At 32.8% G+C, this 24,197-nt stretch overlaps 1 protein-coding gene across 1 annotated transcript in view; it reads left to right on the forward strand.

Annotated features, from left to right (window-relative positions):
- The first annotated feature begins 744 nt into the window (after positions 1–744).
- GABRA6 (gamma-aminobutyric acid type A receptor subunit alpha6) overlaps positions 745–24,197 on the forward strand; it is a 42,300-nt gene continuing 18,847 nt past the window's right edge. Inside the window, exons 1-8 of the mRNA XM_051978844.1 lie at positions 745–794; positions 900–1,018; positions 1,425–1,492; positions 3,517–3,737; positions 3,825–3,907; positions 4,263–4,406; positions 4,863–5,015; positions 9,806–10,053. Coding sequence (XP_051834804.1) covers positions 745–794; positions 900–1,018; positions 1,425–1,492; positions 3,517–3,737; positions 3,825–3,907; positions 4,263–4,406; positions 4,863–5,015; positions 9,806–10,053 — 1,086 coding nt within the window. The remainder of the gene's footprint in view (positions 795–899; positions 1,019–1,424; positions 1,493–3,516; positions 3,738–3,824; positions 3,908–4,262; positions 4,407–4,862; positions 5,016–9,805; positions 10,054–24,197) is intronic.

A 24,197-nucleotide genomic window follows, 5' to 3' on the forward strand; every position in this document is an offset into this window, starting at 1 on the left:
GGAGAAAAATAAACAAAATAGAGGTATAAATGGGTTTGGTTTGGGGTGGATTCTTGGCTTTAGAAAGCAAAAGCAAACAAACAAGAAATTCTAAAAACCAAAACATGTATTGTATATACTAACAGAACTGAGAAGAAGTTTTTACATAGGGAATTATAGTAAATTTTTTAAATGTAAAGAAAGATTCTGTCATTAATAAATATCAGATAAAAATTCAAATGAAGGCCTGAGGAAGACCTTTTATTTAAAAAAAAAATTAATATAGCAAGATCTGAATAGGAATCTCTTTGTGAACCATTTTGAACATAATCTCAATCAGCAAGATGCCACTGCTTTTCCAGATTCCCTAACGGTGCCCTGCTAATTCCTTGCCAAAACTAGCAGTGGATTTCTTCCTTTTAATCTCCCGTAATGCCTCATTCTATTATTGTCACTGTTCTCTCACCATGCATAGTCCCTTCAAACTCTCATTTTCCAACTGAGCCAGTCAGAGAAGCCTGAGTCGTGGTGAAAAAGTCTAAGACTGCAAAGAAACTCCTCCATATGAGGGAGAAGGAAAAAGAAGGGCACCTTCTTGTACATTCTCCTCAAATTCTTCCCCAGAAGCTTCTTCGTCCACTGAATTATTGGGTTGAAGAGAATAAGAATAAAGGATATGTAAGGATTGTAGAGCACTACTCCAGTAGATTTGTGGAGGAGGGTAGAAGTCAGGGGACTAAAAAGGGGAAGTCCCTGTATAGTATAATGCACTGCAGAATGTCCTTGTTTCTGAAGTTGCTGTACATCATTGTATGGTAAGTCATTTTCCTAACTATCCCAATTCCTTTCTTTCCTTACATTAGGGGAATAGGGTAGGAGAGGAGAAAGTGAGCCACATAGCATGTTCCTTTTATCTGCAGCTTGGACAATGCCATGGGTGATCCTGTGTATGAAGGAAACCTCTATTCAAAGAACATCAGCAGAATATTGGACAACCTGTTAGATGGGTATGACAACAGGCTTCGGCCAGGATTTGGAGGTAAGAGAGGGGGAATCTTAACCATTATTTGTTCTCAAACAATATCCTCCTTCTTCCTTTCTTGTTCTTCCAAGACCCACACTATTTCCAAGGGATCCTTAATTGAATTCTGTTGAAGTTGTTATTTATTCACTTTTAACTTTCATAGACAGGGCAAAGTAATTGGGTAAATCCAGGATTCAGGTTCACCTTGAATCTTTTAGTTTGGGCTGGTATAAATGAATTTTCACAACTGAATGGAACTAAGGATTCTGAGGGAAAAAAAAGACTGAGGCAATAGTGGGAATACCAAGTGCAAAATATATCTGGATTTCTTGTGTAGTACTAAAGAAATTTTCTAAAATCTATTCTGATGAGTAGGATATAAAGAAAAAAAAAATAACATTCTCCTTTATCTTCATTTTAGGTGCTGTCACTGAGGTGAAAACAGATATTTATGTTACAAGCTTTGGTCCTGTGTCTGATGTGGAAATGGTAAGTCTATTTGGAAATCAAAGTGAATCCCAGATATTGTGGATATAGCTAGGATTTCCACTTACTTATGGCTCTAGATTCATGAAGCAGGATTCATTTTTTTAAGCCCAATGTCAGACACTTAAAAGGTGATTAATGGATATTTGCTCAATTGAATTGGATTGAAATATTTCCCCTTATATTGGGGGGGGGGGGAGAGGAGGGAGAGCTGTTTTTAAAGTAAATTGTTGAATTGAATTTCCTAGAAAATCTCATTAAAAAGCCAAGTTTGAAGTATTCATAAGTCATTTCTGCAAGACCTTTCTCCTAGGGTCAGCATTTATGATCGATTGAAGGAAAAGAAACAAACTAAAAAGGTTTAAATGAGTGAAAAGGTAGGGATTATCATTTTGAGAAAAGGATACTAAAGATATAAGTAACTAACAATAAGATTGAGGAAATGTTTAACATTTATGGCATGACTACATTTTGAAATCCCAGAAAATAAATTTTACAAAATAGAACAGGGCACCATTCAGGATAACATGATGCAGTCAACCATTCACTTTACAGATAGACCAATAGGTAATGGAGGGACATAGTTACAGTAAATGGCACTAAAACTCCAAGCTGGCCTTCCAGAATTAAGTATTTATTTTTGGACTTTGGATGTCCTCTAGTAATATTTTAACATTCGTTAAAACAATATCAAATACCACCTATAATCATCCTCAAATACCTCCAGCACTATTAGCTTTTATAGTGGAACTGCTATTGTTGTCTTCATTTACTTTCTGCTTTTTTGTACCAACAACTGGAGATAAGAAAATTGGGGAGCTTGTATTATTCAAAGCCTTAATGGTTTTTAATAATATGAAAATTCAAAACCTAGTTGTTGGATTTTACTGATGTTGGTAATTGCTGTGAATTTCTATAGTGCTATTATTGAAGACCTAATTAGCTGAGGAAGAGGTAGTCAAAGGGGAAACCTAGAACCTTTTGCTGGGATTTTCTTTTTTTTCCAAAGTGCATCATTACTGTTGAATCTTACCCCTAGGACCCAGAACTTAAATGCATAGATTCAGACTTGGTTTTTCACATATTGTCCAACTCAACAAACAAATGCTAGTAATAAAAGCCAGAAACACAAAGGGAGCTGGGGAATCAGTTCAAAATTTTGTCCCCTGGATTAGACATTACGAATATATATTTCTTGAAATCTTCGGGAGGAAAATATCCCTCTTTGTAAAAATGTTACTTCACTTATTTACTTTCAAAGTACCTAGCATAATATTTTTGAAGAAAATTAATAAGAGCTATAAACTAGTTACAAATAATTTTAGCTATAAATTTAAGAGACATCATTTCTTGACTAGACATTAGAATATTGGAATTAATGCTCTATTTTGATCTAAGTATAGCAAAACATTTGGCAAGCAATGTAGGCACCCCTGAATGCTGAGACCACACTCCTGGATCCACTTAATAGAGGATTAAAAGCCAAGAGATGATATAAAATACATTGAGACTAGATGAGCCAAAACACTGAACCTAGAATAGAATAGAAATTTTAGGTTATATTTTTCATTAGAATATAGAGATAAAGATAAATTTGAAGATCAGGATGAATATGTAGATGAAAATGGATATGTATAGATATAGATGTGAAAGAGGATGGGCATGGGGTTGGACATATGGGTGAGTATGGGGATCTGGTGTTTTGGAGATGGAGGAGAAAGCAAGAGAGAAAGAGAGGTAGAGAAACAATGGGACACACATAGAGATTGTTTAAGAGAATCATTTTCTTGTTAGGTTATGTGTAACTATTTCTCTTTATATGAACAATGACAATAATATAACAAATATTCTAGGAAACAAGAAGCTTAATGGTGCAATAACATCAAAGCCTTTTGAAAAGGCTATTTCATAAAGAGTGACTATCTTCTACTTATCCCTTTAAGGAAATAGGATTTGATATTAAAGCAGTGAACTAAAGGTGCTTAACAAATTAGCAAGTACTTATTGACTGTTTTACATTCTTATAGGAATACACAATGGATGTTTTCTTTCGTCAGACATGGACTGATGAGAGACTGAAGTTCAGGGGGCCATCTAAGATTCTAAGTTTGAATAATTTGATGGTCAGCAAAATCTGGACACCTGACACCTTTTTTAGGAATGGAAAAAAATCCATAGCTCATAACATGACAACCCCAAACAAGCTTTTTCGGATCATGCAGAATGGTACTATTCTCTACACAATGAGGTGAGCTTTAAACAGCTATGTTTCCTTGGTCCCCAGGACCTTTTATGATAATAATATCATAGCATCCTCTTTTTCAATGTGTTTTAGACTTACCATCAATGCTGACTGCCCCATGAGGCTGGTTAATTTTCCTATGGATGGACATGCTTGTCCACTGAAGTTTGGGAGCTGTAAGTCTGAAAACGTTACATATGTACATAACTTATTCAATATAAATTATTATTTGAGTAACTAAATCTGTATTCTGGGAAGCTAGAAAGGCATATGACTATAAAACATACAAATAACTTGCAGCTACTGGTAATTTTTGGTATGATTGAGCAAGCATAATTAATTAATTGCATCTTCTGTGTGTATACAATGATGCAGGTTCTAGGAAACTTTTTTTTAGCTATTCAGATAAAATGAAATTGACAGCCCAGTTTGTGCAATTGAATTTCCTTCTTACATAAAATGAAACAAAAATAATTTACTGAATAAAATACTGATTCATTGCTATGTCTAATATCTGTTCTTAAAATTTAGATGCTTACCCCAAAAGTGAGATCATCTATACATGGAAAAAGGGTCCTCTTTATTCTGTAGAAGTTCCTCAAGAATCCTCCAGTCTTCTACAGTATGATTTGATTGGACAGACTGTATCTAGTGAGATAATAAAATCTAATACAGGTAAGAATCTGGCACATGTGGTGGCTGCTTTCACATGTTAACCATCCCACAGTTTTCTAGTAGTCTATCTTGTTGACATTATTTTAATTATTTATTATTCCTTAGCTGAACTTGCCCTCCTGAAAAATCCCCCCCCCAAAAAAAAATTGCTAAAAATTGATTTTTTCATGAGGTGTATAGATGTATGCAGTCTGGCTTACCTTGAAGGATGCTGCTTTTGTCTGTACGTGACAAAAATATCCAAAGAATAAATGAATGTGATTCTTTCTTCTATAGAATGATCAGGTCTCTTTGTGCATACATTTGTGTTTGTGTGTGTGTATTGAACTATTCCTTTCCTTTTCTTCTTTTTTCTCCCAGGACATGCTAACTTAAAATCCTGTTTGATTTAATTTAAGCTTGTTTCTTTTGCATGGTGTCAACAACAATAACCTTGATATACGTATCTCCTTGCAGGTGAATATGTAATCATGACAGTTTATTTCCACTTGCAAAGGAAGATGGGATATTTCATGATACAGATATATACTCCCTGCATTATGACAGTCATTCTATCTCAGGTGTCTTTCTGGATTAATAAGGAGTCTGTGCCTGCTAGAACTGTTTTCGGTATGACTTACTGTCTCTGCCCTCAAACTATTTATCCATCACCTTATATTATTTCTATATAATAAGTGAATATTCATTGAAATTGCTTTTCTACCATCTCCCAATGCAAACTGATTCCTATCTTATTCAGAGAGACTACCCACTCATTGTTATTGTCACTTAAGTTTTTTGTTTTTTTTTTTTTTTCCTTGACCAAGGGGCTATTTCTGCAAGAATGGTGATTGGTGTTCTTCCTAGTTACTAGTTTATGTTCCAAATGCAATCAGAAGAAACAAAATAAACAAAAGAAGATAGATCTAAATATGGAATTAAAAAAAAAAAAAACAACTACTCTCAATCAAAGGAATAACATAACAAAATATTGGGAAAATAGTTCCAAGATACTTAATCCTCCCCCCTTGCTATTCTGTAACTACAGCTCAGTAGGAAGATATTATGTAAGTTATATTGATTGATTGCAGCTAAAAGAGCAAAATGAGGTGACTATAAACAAAAGATTTAAAGCTGCAATAAAAATTTAAAAATAACATAAATTACACATAAACAAAAGTATGATGTATAAGTTTAAAAAATAGCTTAATTTCAGTTTATAATTTCCTTTCATAGACATATTTACCTCATTTTACTTTTCAGTATAAGGCTGCAAGTTCAGTTAGTAAACATTTATCCAACAGCTACTATGTTTCAGGCATTGTATTAAAAGGGGAGGATACAAAGAACAGTAAAAGACAGTTCCTATTCTCAAGGAACTCAGAGTATAGTAGGAAAGAGAGCTTGAAAATAGCTAAGTACAAACACGATAGGGTGAATTGAATATAATCAACAGGGGAAGGTAAGAATAGTCGGAACAATAACAATTGATTATTTACACTAAATACTAACTGTATTCCAACCATTGTGCTAGGCATGCTGAATATAAAAGCAAAATTAAATAGTCCTTGAGCTTAAAGAACTTCCATTAGCAAGGAGGATATAATATGCACATGTATGTATTTATATAATATATTTTCACTATAAATATACAGCATGTTATGGAAGAGAAGACAATGGCAAATAGAGCAGGTGGGAAAAGCTATATTCAATGCTATAATACAACAAGTTTTTGCAAAGTTCTTCACATAAATTATCTAATTTAAGCTTTACAATAAGTTTCTGAAGCAGCCAATGAAGCTATTTTTATATTGGTTTTACAGGTGGGAAAACTGAGTTTCAGAAGGGTTAGGCAATTTATTCACAGCTAATAAGAATCAAAAGAGGATGTGAATCCCAGTCTTCCTAACTCCAAGTTCAGCACTATTTAATCTACTACCCTGTCTTTTATGGATAAGAAAACTGATGCTTAGGGAAGTGATTATATGTTTTACACTAAACAACTAGTAAAGTTACAGAAATGGAATTTAAACCTAATTCCAACTCTAAATCCAATGTTCTTTCAACTATACCATGCTACCTCTAAAAGAAAGTACCAGATATAATAATATAAAATTTTTAATAGAGTATTGGATAAAATAACAATCACTCCAAATCGTAGTTATCCAATAAGAATTAGTGATGTTTGCAAAATGTTTTAAGGTTTGGATAGTGCTTTTCTCAAAACCCTATGAGGATGAGTTATATGTGTATAATTACCCCCTCATTTTGCAGAGGAAGAAACTGAGGCTCTCAGAGGTAAAGATAATTTGCCATGGTTATATATCTAAATTGTATGTCTGAAGAAGAAGTTCTAATCTATTTGTTTTTCATATCATTATTAATTTGTCAACATACAGATATAGTCATACAAATGAGAAGCGTATTCCACACATAAATGTGTGTATGTATATGTGTGTGTGTGTGTGTGTGTGTGTGTGTATTATATATGTGTGTGTGTGTATGTGTGTGTGTTGCTTAAACTTAAGGTACCTTTTTTTTGATCCATACAATATATCATTATAAGGCTTAAATAGCACTTATCTTTACTTCCCTAAGGAATAATATGCCCTTCCCATTAGGCTTATAAATATTTTTCTTACAATAAATAATGTTAAATTGAAATTTCAGTCTTTTGAAAATGGTTTTGAGGGGATGATTGGGGCTGATATATTATTATTTCTATTAATGTATGTTAGCTGTCATTATGCTATTTGCACAAGATTATAGAAATGTTTTCTTATTGCATTCAGTTTCAATCACAAAAATTGTGAGTAATTGATTCATTGTTAATTAGGTATTTTACTTTGGGGAATTAATTTCTCTATGCTGGACCTCAGATATGGTATTTTTAAATGCATATAATAATGCTTCAATCTCCTCTTTTATCAGTTGTTATGATGATCAAAGGAATCAATGAATGTGAACATATTTTTAAAACTGTTATTAGTACTATCTTCTTCTTGTTACAGCTAGGGACATAAAGAAATTGCAAAATAGAATTTAGAATCACAATATTTAGAGCTGAAAATAACTTTAGAAATAACTTCATTTAACTCAATTTACAAAGGAGAGTACAGAGATCTAGGAAAATTAAGACTTGTTTGGGATTATGTAGTGGCAGAATAGTTTGAATTAAGCTTCCCATTTGCTAAAATAAGTGTCCTAGGGAATTAAATTTTATGATAGACACTTGAAACAACACTTTAGTGTTAGCTAACTGACAGTACAGGAGCCAGAATTATTTTATTTTAATACCCTTCTAGAATCAAATTGGTAAAAAGAACAACTAAAAAATTTACACAATTAAGAATCTTTAGTGAGAGAAGCAAATATATTTATCCAAATAATATTCTAAAATATTACCAAATTTTGGTAGTAAATTACTGGCCTGGGATTTAGAAGAGCTAAGTTTGAATTGTGGGGCTTCCACTCCCAGTCTGTTAGACTTTGGGCAAGTGTTAATTCTCCCAGGTACTTGGTATTATCATCTATAAAATTAAGAAACTGGGAAGACACATGTCCCAAGGTCACTTCTAGTTTTAACGTTCCAGAGCAAAAATGAAGGAATATCCTGTTACTCTTTAACCAACTCACAGATTAGAACTTGAAGGATTAAAAAGTACTCTCCCCCATTTTATATATCAGAATACCAAAACAGAGTGAGTCTGTGATTTAAGACTATGGAAATCTATTTATAGGATCATCAGTTATAAGTAACATTAAAATTAGTGATAAAATTAAAATCCTTACAAGATTTAAATGTAGCCCAAAGCATTTCCACATTAACCCTAATTTAAAGAAATTTGGTACTCTGATAAAAGTTTACAGAAGGGATTTCCCCAATAAAAGAGATAGAAATCCAACTATGTCCAGGAGTAGTTTGACATTGTTTCCTAAAAATAATTAAAAACAGAAATGAAACACACATATGCTATTATAAATATTATTTCTGTACAAGTAAATTGCATACTCCCTGAGGGAAGGGCCCAATGAAATTTATTGATTTTTTTTTATGCTGTCAGTACCTAAGGTAGTGTTGGGTACATGATGATTATGTGTTGAAGTCAATGGAAATGAAAATCTCAGCTTACCAACTTGATGCACCTGACTTAGAAAATAAAATGGACTCTACCTTCAATTTATATACATTTCCCCCAAATAATCTTTGAAAAATTGTAGTGATAAGTAACAGCTTAAAATAGGGAGTAATGTAAATTATCCCTAGGTCACAGGTCATGCACAAATAGTATTGTTATTTTCCTAAGTGGGAAATTTAATATATAATATATATTATATATAATATAAGACTAATGTGACCTTATTAAGTATTGAAATTTTCTTCATTTATTAATTAATTTGTTTGCTTTTTACTTATTAATTGTAGATGATAAAGAGCTAGACTTGGAGTCAGGAAGATCAGTGCTCAAAATTTTCTACAGATACTTAGTAGCTATGTGACCATGGTCAAGTCAATCATCTTTTCTTAGCTTCAATTGTGCAATCTATAAAATGGGGATACTGTTTCACATGATTGTTAACAGAATCAAAAGCATGTAAAACACCTTTCAAATCTTAAAGTACTATATAAATATTGTTGTTGTTACTGTTTTCATTATTATTATTAAATGTATTGAAAATAGTTGGTCTAGTACTTAGAGTTGCAAAACAAATCAGGAAAGTCTTCATTCAAATTTGGCTTTAGACCCTAATTACCTTTGTAAGTCTAAGCAGCACACTTAATCTCTGCCTCAGTTTCCTTATCTGTAAAATGGAAATAAAAATATCACTTACTTTCAGTGGTTGTAAGGATTAGAGTTCTAATTTTTTAGAAAAAAAATAGAAAAAAATTAAGATGCATTATTAATATTATTTTATTAACATTAATGATCTCTTACATTGTTAGGAAAAGGGATTAATTTAGTTTAAATTAGGTGAGACTAAAAACTAATTCATCATGAATAAATAATCAAGTGATATTTTTCAAGACTACTTTAAACCAATAAAATAAAAACTTGGGGGATCTAAGGAATCATATCATTCTATGAAACAGGGTATTTCCACCTCTGTGTACATCAGTACTAAATGTTCCTAAAAGATCGATTAGACATGACATGATTAGAAATGACAAGAAATTTCAGGAATAAATAACTTCAGGAAAAACTCAAATGTCCTTAAATTTCTCCCATTAAGGCCAATTTAATCAATAACTGTCAATTTCTTGTTATTTGTAGTCAAACTTTATAACATTTAAAAGCACCATTGTAACTAATAATATGTTTCATTAATTCAGCACTTCCTGTATGCATTAACACTGTCTCAGTTGATATTTTTATAGGATCCTCAGTTCTAAAGTCATACATTTCTTTTTCCTTTTTTAGGAATTACGACTGTTTTAACCATGACCACTTTAAGTATCAGTGCTAGGCACTCTTTGCCAAAGGTATCTTATGCAACTGCCATGGATTGGTTCATAGCTGTGTGTTTTGCCTTTGTCTTCTCTGCACTTATTGAGTTTGCAGCTGTCAATTATTTCACCAACCTTCAGAACCAGAGAGGAATGCAGAAGGTGTCCAGAATCGCCCTTCCACCAGTCACAACGGTACCAGTGAAGGATGAGATTGTTTTGGTAATGATTCATTTTTCTAATGTTATGAATCCTTCAGCAAGAGTAATCTACTCCAGTATTAATTCAAATACAAGTTAATTCAAACTTGAAGCAGTATTAGATGAGTTCAAAATACCTAACTCTGAAGTTTTCATTCTATTGTAATCAAACTTGACAGTTTCAGAGAAGAAAATGTTCAGGGAAGAAAAAGACTCATAGCTAGTCTTCATTTTCCTTTTCTTAAAATTATTTTACTTTCATGATTTTAATAGCAGATTTTAGTAATCTGTAAGTATGTCCTTAGGCTTTTGATGTTCACTTTGAACAGAGCCACACATGCCAACTATAGAGAATAAAAAGAAATGTGTTGTTCAACATACTGAATCTTCAAAGCCTGAAGAAAGGCAACAGGAATTGACATATAATGGGAGATATTTATCAGAAAGTTAAACTGAGAAAAATATGAAAATGAGGTTACATATAATTATAGCAAAATTGTAGCCAAAGTCCAGACTTTTTGTTCATACTTATAAAACTATCTCTCTTTTTTTAAACATTTAGCTATTTGAAATATCTGGATAAGTAATCAAACCTTTTCTAAAAAAAATTCATGTCTTTGAATTTCAAAGTCTCTCCTTTCCCTCCCATCCCATCCCTTCCCTCTCCTTGAGGAAGAAGTACTTTGCTTTGATTATACATGTGAGTTTATATAAAAATATTTCCACGTTAGTCATGCTGTAAAAGAAAATGCAAATAAAACAAAACATTTTTAGCATTTATTTTATTTTATTTTATATAGATTATACGTATTCATTCATTTTTATATATTTCCATATGAGTTATTTTGGTTTAGAAAAATCAAAAAAAAAAGTGAAAAATATTTTTTTAAAAAGAAGGAAAAAAAGATAAAAATAGTGTGCTTCAATCTGCAATCTGTTCATTGGTTCACTGAATTGCTAAGAAAAGCTAAATCTATCATAGTTGATTATCACAGAATCTTGTTGCTATGTACAATGTTTTCCTAGTTCTGCTTGCTTCATTCAACTCCAGCTCATGTAACTCTTTCAAAGCTTTTCTAATATCAGCCTAGTCATCATATTTTTAGAGTAAAAATATTCCATTTTTTCATATGCCATAATTTATTCAACCATTCCCCATTTGATGGGCATCCACTCATTTTCCAATTCTTGTCAAATAAAACGGCTACAAATTTTTTTGCACATGTGGGTTATTTTCTCTCTTTATGATTTCTTTGCAATATAGATCCAGTAATAGCACAATAAAGTTTTAAATCTGGTACTACTAGCCCACCATCCTTTTCATTTTTCTCCATTAATTCCTTTAATATTTTTGACCTTTTGTTTTTTCAAATGAATTATATTATTTTTTCTAGCTCTATAAAATACTTTTTGTGTGGCATTTTCATTGTATGGCACTGAATAAGTAGATTAATTTAGGGAGAAGTGACATTTTTATCATATTTTTTTCAGTCAATCTATGAGCAATTGATATTTTCCATTTGTTTAGATCTAATTTTATTTGTGTGAAATGCATTCTGCAATTGTGTTCATATAATTCCTGGATTTATCTTGGCAGTTAGACTTCCAAATATTTTATTTTGTCTATAGTTATTTAAATGAAATTTCTTTTTCTATCTCTTGTTGCTGACCTTTGTTGATAATATATAGAAATGGTGATGATTTGTGTGGGTTTATTTTATAAACTTTGCTAAAACTGTTGATTGTTTCAAGTAAATTTTTGAATGATTCTTTAGAATTCTCATCATGAGTCCTTTGAAAATGACTTGTTTCATTGCCTTGAGTAGAGTAGTTAAGTCTTTCAAAGTTGGTTATCTTTTAGTTATTACTGTATATAATGTACTCTGCTTCTGCCAACTTCACTTTGCATGCATTTATAAAGGTCTTCCCAGATCTTTTTGAAACATCCTGCTTATCATTTCTTATAGGAAAAAACAACAACAACAAAAAAAAAACACTACTTCATCACAATCATATACTACAATTTGTTCAGACATTCTTCAATTGATAAGCATCCCTTTAATTTTCAATTCTTTGCCATCACAAAAAAAATACTACTATAAAATTTTTTTCTACAAATAAGTCTTTTTCTATTTTCTGTTTTTTGTGTGTGTGTGTGTGTGTGTGTGTGTGTGTGTGTGTTATACAGACCTAAAACAGACATTGATTTATCAAAGGGTATCATGATTTTATAGTCTCTTGTATCCAGAGTGGTTGGACTAGTTCACCCCACCAATAATATATTGCAACATTTTTTCCATCCTCTTCAGTGTTTCCTTTTTTCTTTCATGACAGCCGAAACAGCTGTGAGGCAGTTTATCACAGTTGTCTTAATTGAAATTTTTCTAACCAGTAGTGATTTGCAGAATTTTTTTATGTGATCATTGGTAGCTTTGATTTTTTTTTCCTTTTTGCAGCCTCCTGTTCATATCTTTTGACCACTTATCAACTGAAAAATAGCTTTTATTTTTACAAATTTGGCTCAGTTCTCTATGTAATTTGAGAACAAGATGTTTATCAGAGAAACTTGCTGCACAACTTTCCTCCATTTTTTCCTCTAATTTTGGCTGCGTTAGTCTTGTTTTTATAATACACTTTTTGAATTTCATGTAATCAAAATTATCTTTAATTTTCATAATCTCCAATATACATTGTTTTATCATAAGCTCTTCTCTTGTTTATAGATCTGACAGGCATATTTTTCCATGTTTACATAATTTGTTATCACCTTCTACGTCTAAATCATTTAGTCATTTTGACCTTATTTTGTTATATGGTGTGAAGTATTGCTCTATATCTAGTTTCTGCCAAACTGCTTTCCAATTTTTCCAACATTTTTTTTGTTGGTGAGTTCTTATCCCCAAACCCAAACCTGGGTTCATCAAGAAATAGTTTACTACGATCATTCGCTATTGTATATTATGTAGTTAACAATTGCTGATTGCCCACTCTATGTCTTAGCCAGTACTTGATTTTTTTGCTGATTACAATTTTGTAACATAATTTGAAATACAAAACTGCTAAGTCCCCTTTCTTTACATTTCCCCCCTCCCCATCAAATCACTTATTATTTTTCATCTTTTCCTAAATGAATTTTGTTAAGATTAATTCTGACTCTATAAAATAATTCTTTGGTAATTTGATTGGCATAACACTCAATATGTAAATTAATTTAGCTAGAATTGTCATTTTTTTGGTTATATTGGCTCAGCCTGGGACAGTTAGGTGGTGTCGTGGATAAAGCATCAGTCCTGAAGTCAAAGAGGACCTGAGTTCAAGTCTGATCTCAGGCACTCAACATTTCCTAGCTATGTGACCCTGGGCAAGTCACTTAACCCCAATTGCCTTGGTAAAAAACAAACCAAAAAAAAAAAAAAAAAAAAAAAGAAAACCTATATTGGCTCAGCCTACCCATGAGCAATTAATGTTTTTCCAATTGTTTAAATCTGTATTTGTGTGAAAGATATTTTGTAATTTTGTTCATATTATCCTTTGGTTATATTGTCTGCAGTTATTATTTTGTTTTAATAACTTACTTTTTATTGACAGAACCCATGCTTGGTAATTTTTTACATTATCCTTTACACTCATTTCTGTTCCAACTTTTCCCCTCCCTCCCTCCACCCTCTCCCCCAGATGGCAAGCAGTTATATACATGTTAAATATGTCACAGTATATCCTAGATACAATATATGGGTGCAGAACTGAACATTTCTTTTGTTGCACAGGAAGAATTGGATTCAGAAGGTAAAAATAACCCGGGAAGGAAAACAAAAATGCAAAGAGTTTACATTCATTTCCCAGTGTTCTTTCTTTGGGTGTAGCTGCTTCTGTCCATCATTGATCAATTGAAACTGAATTAGATCTCTTTGTAGAAGAAATCCACTTCCTTCAGAATACATCCTCATCTAGTATTGTTGTTGAAGTATGTAATGATCTCTTGGTTCTGCTCATTTCACTTAGCATCAGTTCATGTAAGTCTCTCCAAGCCTCTCTGTATTCATTCTGCTGGTCATTTCTTACAGAACAATAATATTCCATAACATTCATATACCACAATTTACCCAAGCATTCTCCAATTCATTGGCATCCTTTCCTTTTCCAGTTTCTAGCCACTACAAACAGGGCTGCCACAAACATTTTGGCACATACAGGTCCCTTTCCCTTGTTTAGTATTTCTTTGGGGTATAAGCCCAGTATAGCACTGCTGGATCAAAGGGTATGCACAGTTTGATAACTTTTTAGGCATAATTCCAGATTGCTCTCCAGAATGGTTGGATTTGTTCACAACTCCACCAACAATGCATCAGTATCCCAGTTTTCCTGCATCCCCTCCAACATTCATCATTATTTTTTCCTGTCATCTTAGCCAATCTGACAGGTGTGTAGTGGTATCTTGTCTGCAGTTATTTTTAATGGAATTTTTTTCTTTCTATACCTTGCTCTTGGGTTTTGTTGGTAGTATACAGCAATGCTGATAACTTATGTGGATTCATTTTATATCCTACAATTTTGCTCATGAATTGGCTTAACTATATATGGAAAAAGGGAAAAAGCTCAAAAAGAAAAAAAAAACATTGTCATGTGCACAGTACACATGAGAGAATTCAAAATGTGAAAATACTACACATTGTACCCAGAATTGTCCATATTTTCATTGCTTCCTTGTAAGTTTTCCTTTGCTCTCTGCTATGTCCTTTTAATTTTATTTTTTCCCCTCCTTCTCTCCCTCCAATTCTCCCAAGAAGGTTACATTTGATCCCTGATACACACACACACACACACACACGCATGCACACACATGTATATTTACATACATATATAGATATCTATAATCATACACATGTACAAATATATATTAGTATACATTTATATAAAGTTGTACTGTGCTTGTTTTTCCTCTTTTTCTCTGAAGGTGGGTAATGTTATCCTTCTGAAGGTGGGTAATATCCATCTTAGATTTCAGCCTTTCTATATTTTTTAAATCCACCAAGTCATCATTTCCTACACCACAGAAATATTTCAACCTTATACTATTCAGGTGTTTTAAATAGTCTAAAGCAATATTAATATGGATGACATATAGTATAGTTTTCCCATTTTTTCTCTTTTGATTGAATCTATTTAATCTTCAATTTTGTCAGAGATCAATGATTACTAGTCCTTCTTTTTTTCTAATAGATTCTATTCCAAGTCATTTTTATTATGTTTGTATGTTTGTTTCCTGTCACTATGGACTCCTCTACTGTACTTCAACCCTCTTTCTTGCATTGTTGTTACTTAACCTCCTTTCCCCAAGGATCCCTCCTTTATCATTTCATCCTTTTTTCCCACTCTTCCCCTCCCTCTTTATCCTATTCCTATTCATCTTTGCACCTTATTCCATTTTACACTCTCTTCTGTATACCGCTTATTGTAATCTTCCTTATTTCTTAATAAATTTAGAAAACTTTTATACCCTTCCAGATATCTATATATTGTTCCTTCTTTAACCCATTTCAGATATGAGTAGGATTCTGGAACTACCAGCCCTTCTCCCTCATCTTTTATTTTATTTTATTTTATTTTATTTTTTTTACCAGTTGCTAGGTCCCCTTACTGTCTCTGACTTGGAAGCTCCTGAAATTTCTATTACTTCTTTCTCTACCACCTGGTCCCACAACTGGTGTTTCTGCCAGGTAGACTTTAAGTAAGCCTCTTCCTACATCTCACAAACGTCTTTTCAACTTCTAATATTGTCTTCAGCTGGAAGAATGTGTTATTCTGACCTTTTGTGGTCTTGCCATTCCATAATTGATATTGAGGTATTATTTTTAAAAAGTGTTGCAAAGAGAATTTGGGGAGAGCTTATTTGAATGCTTTTCTACTCCATCATCTTGTCTCTACCCACAGAAAGTTATAGCAATCAAATATTTTCTTTGTTTACTCAAATGGGTAATTTCATGTAGACAAAATCTAAACAATTAGTATATTTAGAAATTCCCAAGAGAATTCTTCAGACTTATTTTTTTTTCTTTCACTGTGTCTAAAGAAGGGTTCCTCTGCATTTTAAGGTGGAAAAGAAAAACAAAAAATGATTGTTTATAATTAAATGCAGAGCATCCACTGATTTCGATATCTTCTACTCATGTTACTATAGGTAAAGTGATTTAAATCATATCCTCCTTTCCCATTCTAAATGGAGGAGATTACCATAAATATGGGGAACTCTGATGATAATGTCAATGTAAATTCTTTTTTAAAAACCCTCTTGCAGCTCTTTGCAAAGGAAATCCATAGTATTATAATATTATTTATAGTGTTATAAATATATAATAGGAGGAATCTTTAAATGTTAAAGATATTTCAGACATCAATTAATTTATATTTTAGAGATATTGAAAAAAAAGACTTACCTGTGTCATTTTATCTACTTATGCAAGTAAGAAGCTGAGCTGCTTTAGAAACAACTCTTTTATTTGCCTCCCAAAAATCTACTGATTATACTACATAGCTGGCTTTTGACTAGTGATGTTATCAATCATAGTAGCAAAAAGACCCATATTTTATACAATGTACACATAACTCCGGAAAACTCCCCTAACACACACACACACACACACACACACACACACACACACACACACAGATCTCTTCCTCCCCCTTCTTCCCCCTTTTCATGTATATATAGTATAGGAACAAAATTATTTACAAAAGTTTTTTTGACTATAATTGCTTTTGGAAATTCAATTTGATGATTACCTATTAGAGAATTGTTCTCTATAAACTAGGCAGAGATCATTTGAAAAGTCAAAACAAACTTTTCATGCTTGATGAATTTTTTCTCCCCAATAATCAACTATTTTCAGAATGGGTGCTTTATGCAAACTCAATGATTTCTAAATCACCCAATGCATTGTAAGAATGCAAATCTTGTCTTGCTATTCAACACATTATATGAAGTAGCTTTTTATCGTGTGTGTGTGTGTGTGTGTGTGTGTGTGTGTGTGTGTGTGTGGAGGTGTATATATATTTTTACAAGTGTATATGTTAGATTCTTTTTTAAAAAGGCGTTTTAGTATATAGGCCTAGTAGTGTTATTGATAGATCAAAAAATATGCATGGATTTGAAGCCCTCTAGACATAGTTCTAAATTGCTCTGTAGGATAGTTGAATCAGATTAACAACTTTATAGGCATTTATGCCCTAATTTTCCCACATTCCCATTACTTGTCATTTTTTTCCTTTGCTCCCAATGCATTCCTCTCTCACTCCTTAATTTTATTTTGTATATGTCATCCTTTCATATTCAATTCATACATACATACATACATACATATGTATACTGCCTCTTACTTCCCTAAGAATGACAATGTATCATCTTCCCATGTAGGAAGATAAACAGTTTAACATTATTAAGTCTTTTATGTTTTCCCTTTCCTATTAAGCTTTTTTAGGATTCTCCTGAGTTTAAAAACAAACTTTTTATTCAGCTATGGTTTTTACTTCAAGAATACTCTAACATCCTCTATTTCATTGACTGTACTTCCCTTCACCAAAAATAAAATAAAATAAAATCATTCACAAACAAACAAACAAAAAAACCAAACCTTTTCTTTTGGGTAGGGGATTCTTGATTGTAATCCTATCTGTTTTTCCCTCTGGAATATCATATTCCAAGATGTCCTGTCCTTTAAGGTAAAAGATGCTAAATATTATGTTATCCTGATTGTGGTTGCATTATACTTAACTCACAATATTTTTAATTTTAAAGCTACTTGCAATATTTTATCCTTGACTTGAGAGCTCTGGAATTTGACCTTATTATTCCTGGGAGTTTTTTATTTTGGGATCTCTTTGAAGAGCTGATTGGTAGATTCTTTCCATTTATATTTTATTTTCTGATTCTATAATATTAGGATAGTTTTTCTTGATAATTTTTTTGAAAATGGTATTTAGCCTCTTTTTTAATCATGGCTTTCAGGTAGGCCAATGATTTTTAAATGATCTTTCCTGGATATATGGTGCAGATAATTTTTTTTCCCTAAGAATATAGTTCACATTATCTTCTATTTTTTCACTATTTAAAAAAAAAATTCTAATAAAGTCATTAGCTTCCATTTCTCCATTCTAATTTTAAGAAAATTTTTTTCAGTACTATTTGTACTTCCTTTTTCATTTGCCTAGTTCTACTTTAAAAAAAAATCTTATTATTATTTCACTATTATTTAATTAATTATTATTATGTTATGTTAGATTAATTTTTTATTCTATTAAAAAGCAGAAAAACAGAAAAACAAAACAAAACAAAACAGCACATATTCATGTGCCCAGTAGAACACAGGGAGGATACAATATATATAAAAATAATTTACCAGTTCAAAAAAGGATGTATAATAGTTGTAGGGATTCTATTCATGAGTGTCCATTTTTTTTCATTGCTTCTTTGTAGGTTGTCCTTTTGTTCTCTGTGGTGTACTTTTTATAAAAAACTTTATTCTTTTTTTTCCTCTTCCATCCCTGCCACCTCCCTTAAACAGGTTATAATTGAGCACACACACACACACACACACACACACACATATATATATATATATTCATATGCAGATATATGCATACACACAGATACATATAAACACACATATATATGCATATCTACCCATAGACCCACACACATGTAGATATATCTATACATATGTAGAGCAACATGTAAACAAATCTACAAATAACCCCACATATATATATACATATACACACCCATGTATAAACATGTATCTAAAACATTAGTATGGATGCCATATAATGTAAGTTTCTCTCTTGATTTAATCTCATTTGATTTTGTCTAAGATCAGTGATTACTAACCTTATTTTTCCCCTAATAAATTCTACTTCTGATCTTTGTTGAAATATTTGTTTATATCTCTTCTTTCCTATACCTGCTAATTCTTTAGCTTTAATTTTGCTCCTTAATTTGACTTGTTAATTTAATCTTACTTACCCCCCCCCCACCACCACCACCTAGAGATCCCTCCCTTGACTTCTTTTCTCACCCTTTTCTTCCCCTCTGTTCATTCCTCTCCCCTTATTTCTTTATAGATTTTGGGGGCTGATGTACCCTTCATAGTATGTATGTAGCACTGCCTATTTATCCCATATCCACTGTGGTAGGTTTTCAGAAGTCCCCCTTCCCCCTCTAATGCCTTTCTTTGTTTATTCTTCCTCTGAACCTCATTGTATAAATATTAGCCTTCTAATCCTGGGGTGGGATAAATGGTGCCTCTAGCTGCACTTCAGCTCCCATCTCTGACCTGGAACCCCAAACCAAGAGCTCCACCCTCCTACAAGTGCCCATTGCCAGCAGCATCCCTACTCCATTGCTTTTGCATTCATGGGTGTGCCCAGAGCAGTGTCTCGGCAGCACTTGGTGTTCCTAATCAGCCAAACTCTCTCAGTCTTCCTGAACTCTGATCCCCAACCCCAGTTTAGTCCTGAATGTTTCTGTGGTTCCTGCTGAGGCTCAGCCAAACCCAGCTAGCCCCAGGGGTCCCCACTTGGTGTTTTTCTAAAGTGGCTGGAAGCTATTTGCATCTCACACTGATTAGTCTTGAGCCTAGGGCTTTCTTCAGATCTTCTTGGGTGGCACCAGGAACCCCTCTTCTTTTAATTACCTATTTTTATTAAAGCTTTTTAATTTTCAAAACATTTGCATGAATAATTTTTCAACATTAGCCCTTGCAAAATCATGCATTCCACTTTTCTCCACTTTTCCCCAACTCCCTTCCTTAGGTGGCAAGTAATCCAATATATGTTAAACATGGTAAAATATATATGTTAAATCCAATATATGCATACATATTTATACAATTACCTTACTGTACAAGAAAAAATCAAATCAAAAAGGAAAAAAAATGAGAAAGAAAATAAAATGCCAGCAAATGACAATAACAACAAAAAAGAGTAAAAATTCTTTATTATGATCCATACTCAATTGCCACAGTGCTCTCTATGGGTGTAGATGGCTCTCTTCATCACAGCATCATTGAAACTGGCCTGGGTCATCTCACTGTTGAAAAGATCCACATCCATTAGAAATCATCATTATATAATCTTCTTCTTGCTGTGTACAATGATCTCCTAGTACTACTCATTTCACTTAGCATCAGTTAATACAAGTCTCTCCAGGCTTGTCTGAAATCATTCTGCTGATCATTTCTTATAGAACATTAATATTCCATAACATTCATATACCATAACTTATACACTCACACCCAACTTCTCCAAATGATGGGCATCCAGTCAGTTTCCACTTTCTTGCCACTCCAAAAAAAAATGCTGCCAAAAACATATTTACACATGTGGATGTTCAGGGGCATTTTAGGGAGAGCTCAGGTGAGCTGATTCATTGCCTTTTCTCCACCATCTTGGCTCTATATCAATATTTTTGTAGCTTGTAGTGATGTTAGTTCGATTATAACATTTCTATCAATTACTATTGCTGAAATATTCAAGAATTAATCTTTTATAATTTCCAGTGACAACAACATGATTATAAATTGCCAGGCCCCTCTGTTTCTAAAAACATGTTGCTATTACTTTTTTATTTACTTAAGACAATTTTTTGGTTCACTGTTGCTTAAATTCAGATGGGTGTAGCCCTTTGAATATGTTTTGATTTTATACTTGAAGTTATTTAATATAGATCCCACACAGAAGCAAAACACCATAGATTATGTTTGACTTATTAAATGATATGTGTCTATTTTCAGTCCTTAGTATTCCTCAGCGAAGTCATACTGGTTATTCCAAAACTATTTGGCAAGTTTTTGGTGTGTGTGTATGTGTGTGTGTGTGTGTGTGTGTGTGTGTGTGTGTGTTCGAAAGAGAGAGAGAGACAGAGAGAGAGAGAGAGAGAGAGAGACAGAGAAATACAGAGAGAGAGAGAGAGAGAATATCTATTTATTTTCCCTCCTTTTAGCAAATCAGTCTAATCTTTTCTCTCACTACTACAGGTATCAGGAATCTTTCCAACACTCTTATTATCCATTTTATTATTTCAGCAGTGAATATGTAGTCTCACATTAACTAGGTTTTTTTTTTTTTTTTTTTAATAATTTTTTATTGATAGAACGCATGCCAGGGTAATTTTTTACAGCATTATCCCTTGCATTCATTTCTGTTCCGATTTTTCCCCTCCCACCCTCCACCCCTTCCCCCAGATGGCAAGAGTCCTTTACATGTTGAATGGGTTGCAGTATATCCTAGATACAATATATGTGTGCAGAACCAAACAGTTTTCTTGTTGCACAGGGAGAATTGAATTCAGAAGGTATAAATAACCTGGGAGGAAAAACATAAATGCAAGCAGTTTATATTCATTTCCAGTGTTCTTTCTCTGGGTGTAGCTGCTTCTGCCCATCTTTGATCAATTAAGGCTCTCTTTATCAAAGAGGTCCACTTCCATCAGAATACATCCTCAAACAGTATTATTGTTGAGGTATATAATGATCTCCTGGTTCTGCTCATTTCACTCAGCATCAGTTCATGTAAGTCTCGCTAGTTCTCTCTGTATTCATCCTGCTGGTCGATTAACTAGGTTTTAATTGCTTCTTAATATATTGTATCCATTTTTACTCTATTTCAGGTAACAGTGTCTCTTGCTACATTTGTTTTTTTGTTGTTCAGTCATTTTAGTTGTTTCCAATTATTTTCACGTCCCTGTTTTTTTTGTTTGTTTGTTTGTTTGTTTTGGCAGAGATTCTACGATTAGCTATTTTTTTTTCTAGAAAGCGAAGCACTATGAGCAAAATTACAAAAAAGTTTCCACACAAATAAAGTCAGAGTTAAATAGTTGGAAAAATATTAAGTGCTCTTGGATAGGTCGAGAGAATATAATAAAGGTGATAATACTCTCTAAACTAATCTATTTGTTTAGGGTTATGCCAATCAGACTTCCAAGAAAATATTTTAATGATCTAGGAAAAAATAACAACAAAATTCATATGGAACAATAAAAAGTTGAGAATCTCAAAGGAATTAATGAAAAAAAAAATCAAATGAAGATGGCCTAGCTGTACCTGATCTAAAATTATATTATAAAGCAGCAGTCACCAAAACCATTTGGTATTGGCTAAGAAATCGATTAGTTGATCAGTGGAAAAGGTTAGGTTCATAAGACAGAATAGTCAACTATAGCAATCTAGTGTTTGACAAACCCAAAGATCCTAACTTTTGGGATAAGAATTCATTATTTGATAAAAACTGCTGGGATAACTGGAAATTAGTATGGCAAAAATTAGGCATGGACCCACACTTAACACCATATACCAAGATAAGATCAAAATGGGTCCATGATCTAGGCATAAAGAACGACATTATAAATAAATTAGAGGAACATAGGATAGTTTATCTCTCAGACTTGTGGAGGAGAAAGAAATTTGTGACCAAAGATGAACTAGAGACCATTACTGATCACAAAATAGAAAATTTTGATTATATCATATTAAAAAGCCTTTGTACAAACAAAACTAATGCAAACAAGATTAGAAGGGAAGCAATAAACTGGGAAAACATCTTCACAGTTAAAGGTTCTGATAAAGGCCTCATTTCCAAAATATATAGAGAACTGACTCAAATTTATAAGAAATCAAGCCATTTTCCAATTGATAAATGGTCAAAGGATATGAACAGACAATTTTCAGAGGATGAAATTGAAACTATTACCATTCATATGAAAGAGTGTTCCAAATCATTATTGATCAGAGAAATGCAAATTAAGACAACTCTGAGATACCACTACCCACCTGTCAGATTGGCTAAGATGACAGGAAAAAATAATGATGAATGTTGGAGGGGATGTGGGAAAACTGGAACACTGATGCATTGTTGGTGGAGTTGTGAACAAATCCAACCATTCTGGAGAGCAATCTGGAATTATGGCCCAAAAAGTTATCAAACTGTGCATACCCTTTTATCCAGCAGTGTTACTTCTGGGCTTATATCCCAAAGAAATACTAAAGAAGGGAAAGGGACCTGTATGTGCCAAAATGTTTGTGGCAGCCCTGTTTGTAGTGGCTACAAACTGGAAATCGAATGGAGCCCATCAATTGGAGAATGGTTGGGTAAATTGTGGTATATGAATGTTATGGAATATTATTGTTCTGTAAGAAATGACCAGCAGGATGAATACAGAGAAGCTTGGAGAGATTTACATGAACTGATGCTAAGTGAAATGAGCACAGCCAGGAGATCATTATACACTTCGACAACAATATGGTATGAGGATATATTCTGATGGAAGTGCATTTCTTTGACAAAGAGACCTAACTCAGTTTCAATTGATAAATGATGGACAGAAGCAGCTACACCTAAAGAAAGAACACTGGGAAATGAATGTAAATTCTTTGCATTTTTGTTTTTCTTCCCGAGGTTATTTTTACCTTCTGAATCCAATTCTCCCTGTACAACAAGAGAACTGTTCAGTTCTGCAAACATATATTGTATCTAAAATATACTGCAACATATCTAACATATATAGGACTACTTGCCATTTAGGGGAGGGGGTGGAGGGAGGGAGGAGAAAAATTGGAACAGAAGTGAGTGCAAGGTATAATGTTGTAAAAAAAATTACCCTGGCATGGATTCTGTCAATATACAGTTATTACAAAATAAAATAAAATATGAAAAACAAAAAAAAAAAAAAAAAAAAGAAAGAAAGAAAGAAAGAAAGAAAGAAAGAAAGAAAGAAAGAAAGAAAGAAAGAAAGAGAAGCACACCAGGTTAACGATTTGCCCAGGATCATAACAGCCAGTAAGCATCTGAGGCCAGATTTGACTTCAGGTCTAGAACTGTATCCACTGCTGCTACCCGCTTTTTTCTAAAATTCACTTTGTCTTGCATGGAGGAGATCAAATTATTTTGAAGTATAATATTAATTTGATTGATTTCCAAATTCAAGTTCTTAAGGCTTGCTTCTAATTTGCTGGGACTGGGTTCATGTACTCCACTCTCACCCAGGTGCAAGAGAACTTTCTTGCTGAATTTTTAAGTTGCATTTGGCTTGAAAATTATTCCGCCCAATCTTTTTGTAGATTCTCAATTTTTTTTGGAAAAAATTTTTTCTATACTTCTTAAATCCCAAAGCATATTGTT

The sequence above is a fragment of the Antechinus flavipes genome, chromosome 2, assembly GCF_016432865.1.
Source record: "Antechinus flavipes isolate AdamAnt ecotype Samford, QLD, Australia chromosome 2, AdamAnt_v2, whole genome shotgun sequence".
NCBI lineage: Eukaryota > Metazoa > Chordata > Mammalia > Dasyuromorphia > Dasyuridae > Antechinus > Antechinus flavipes.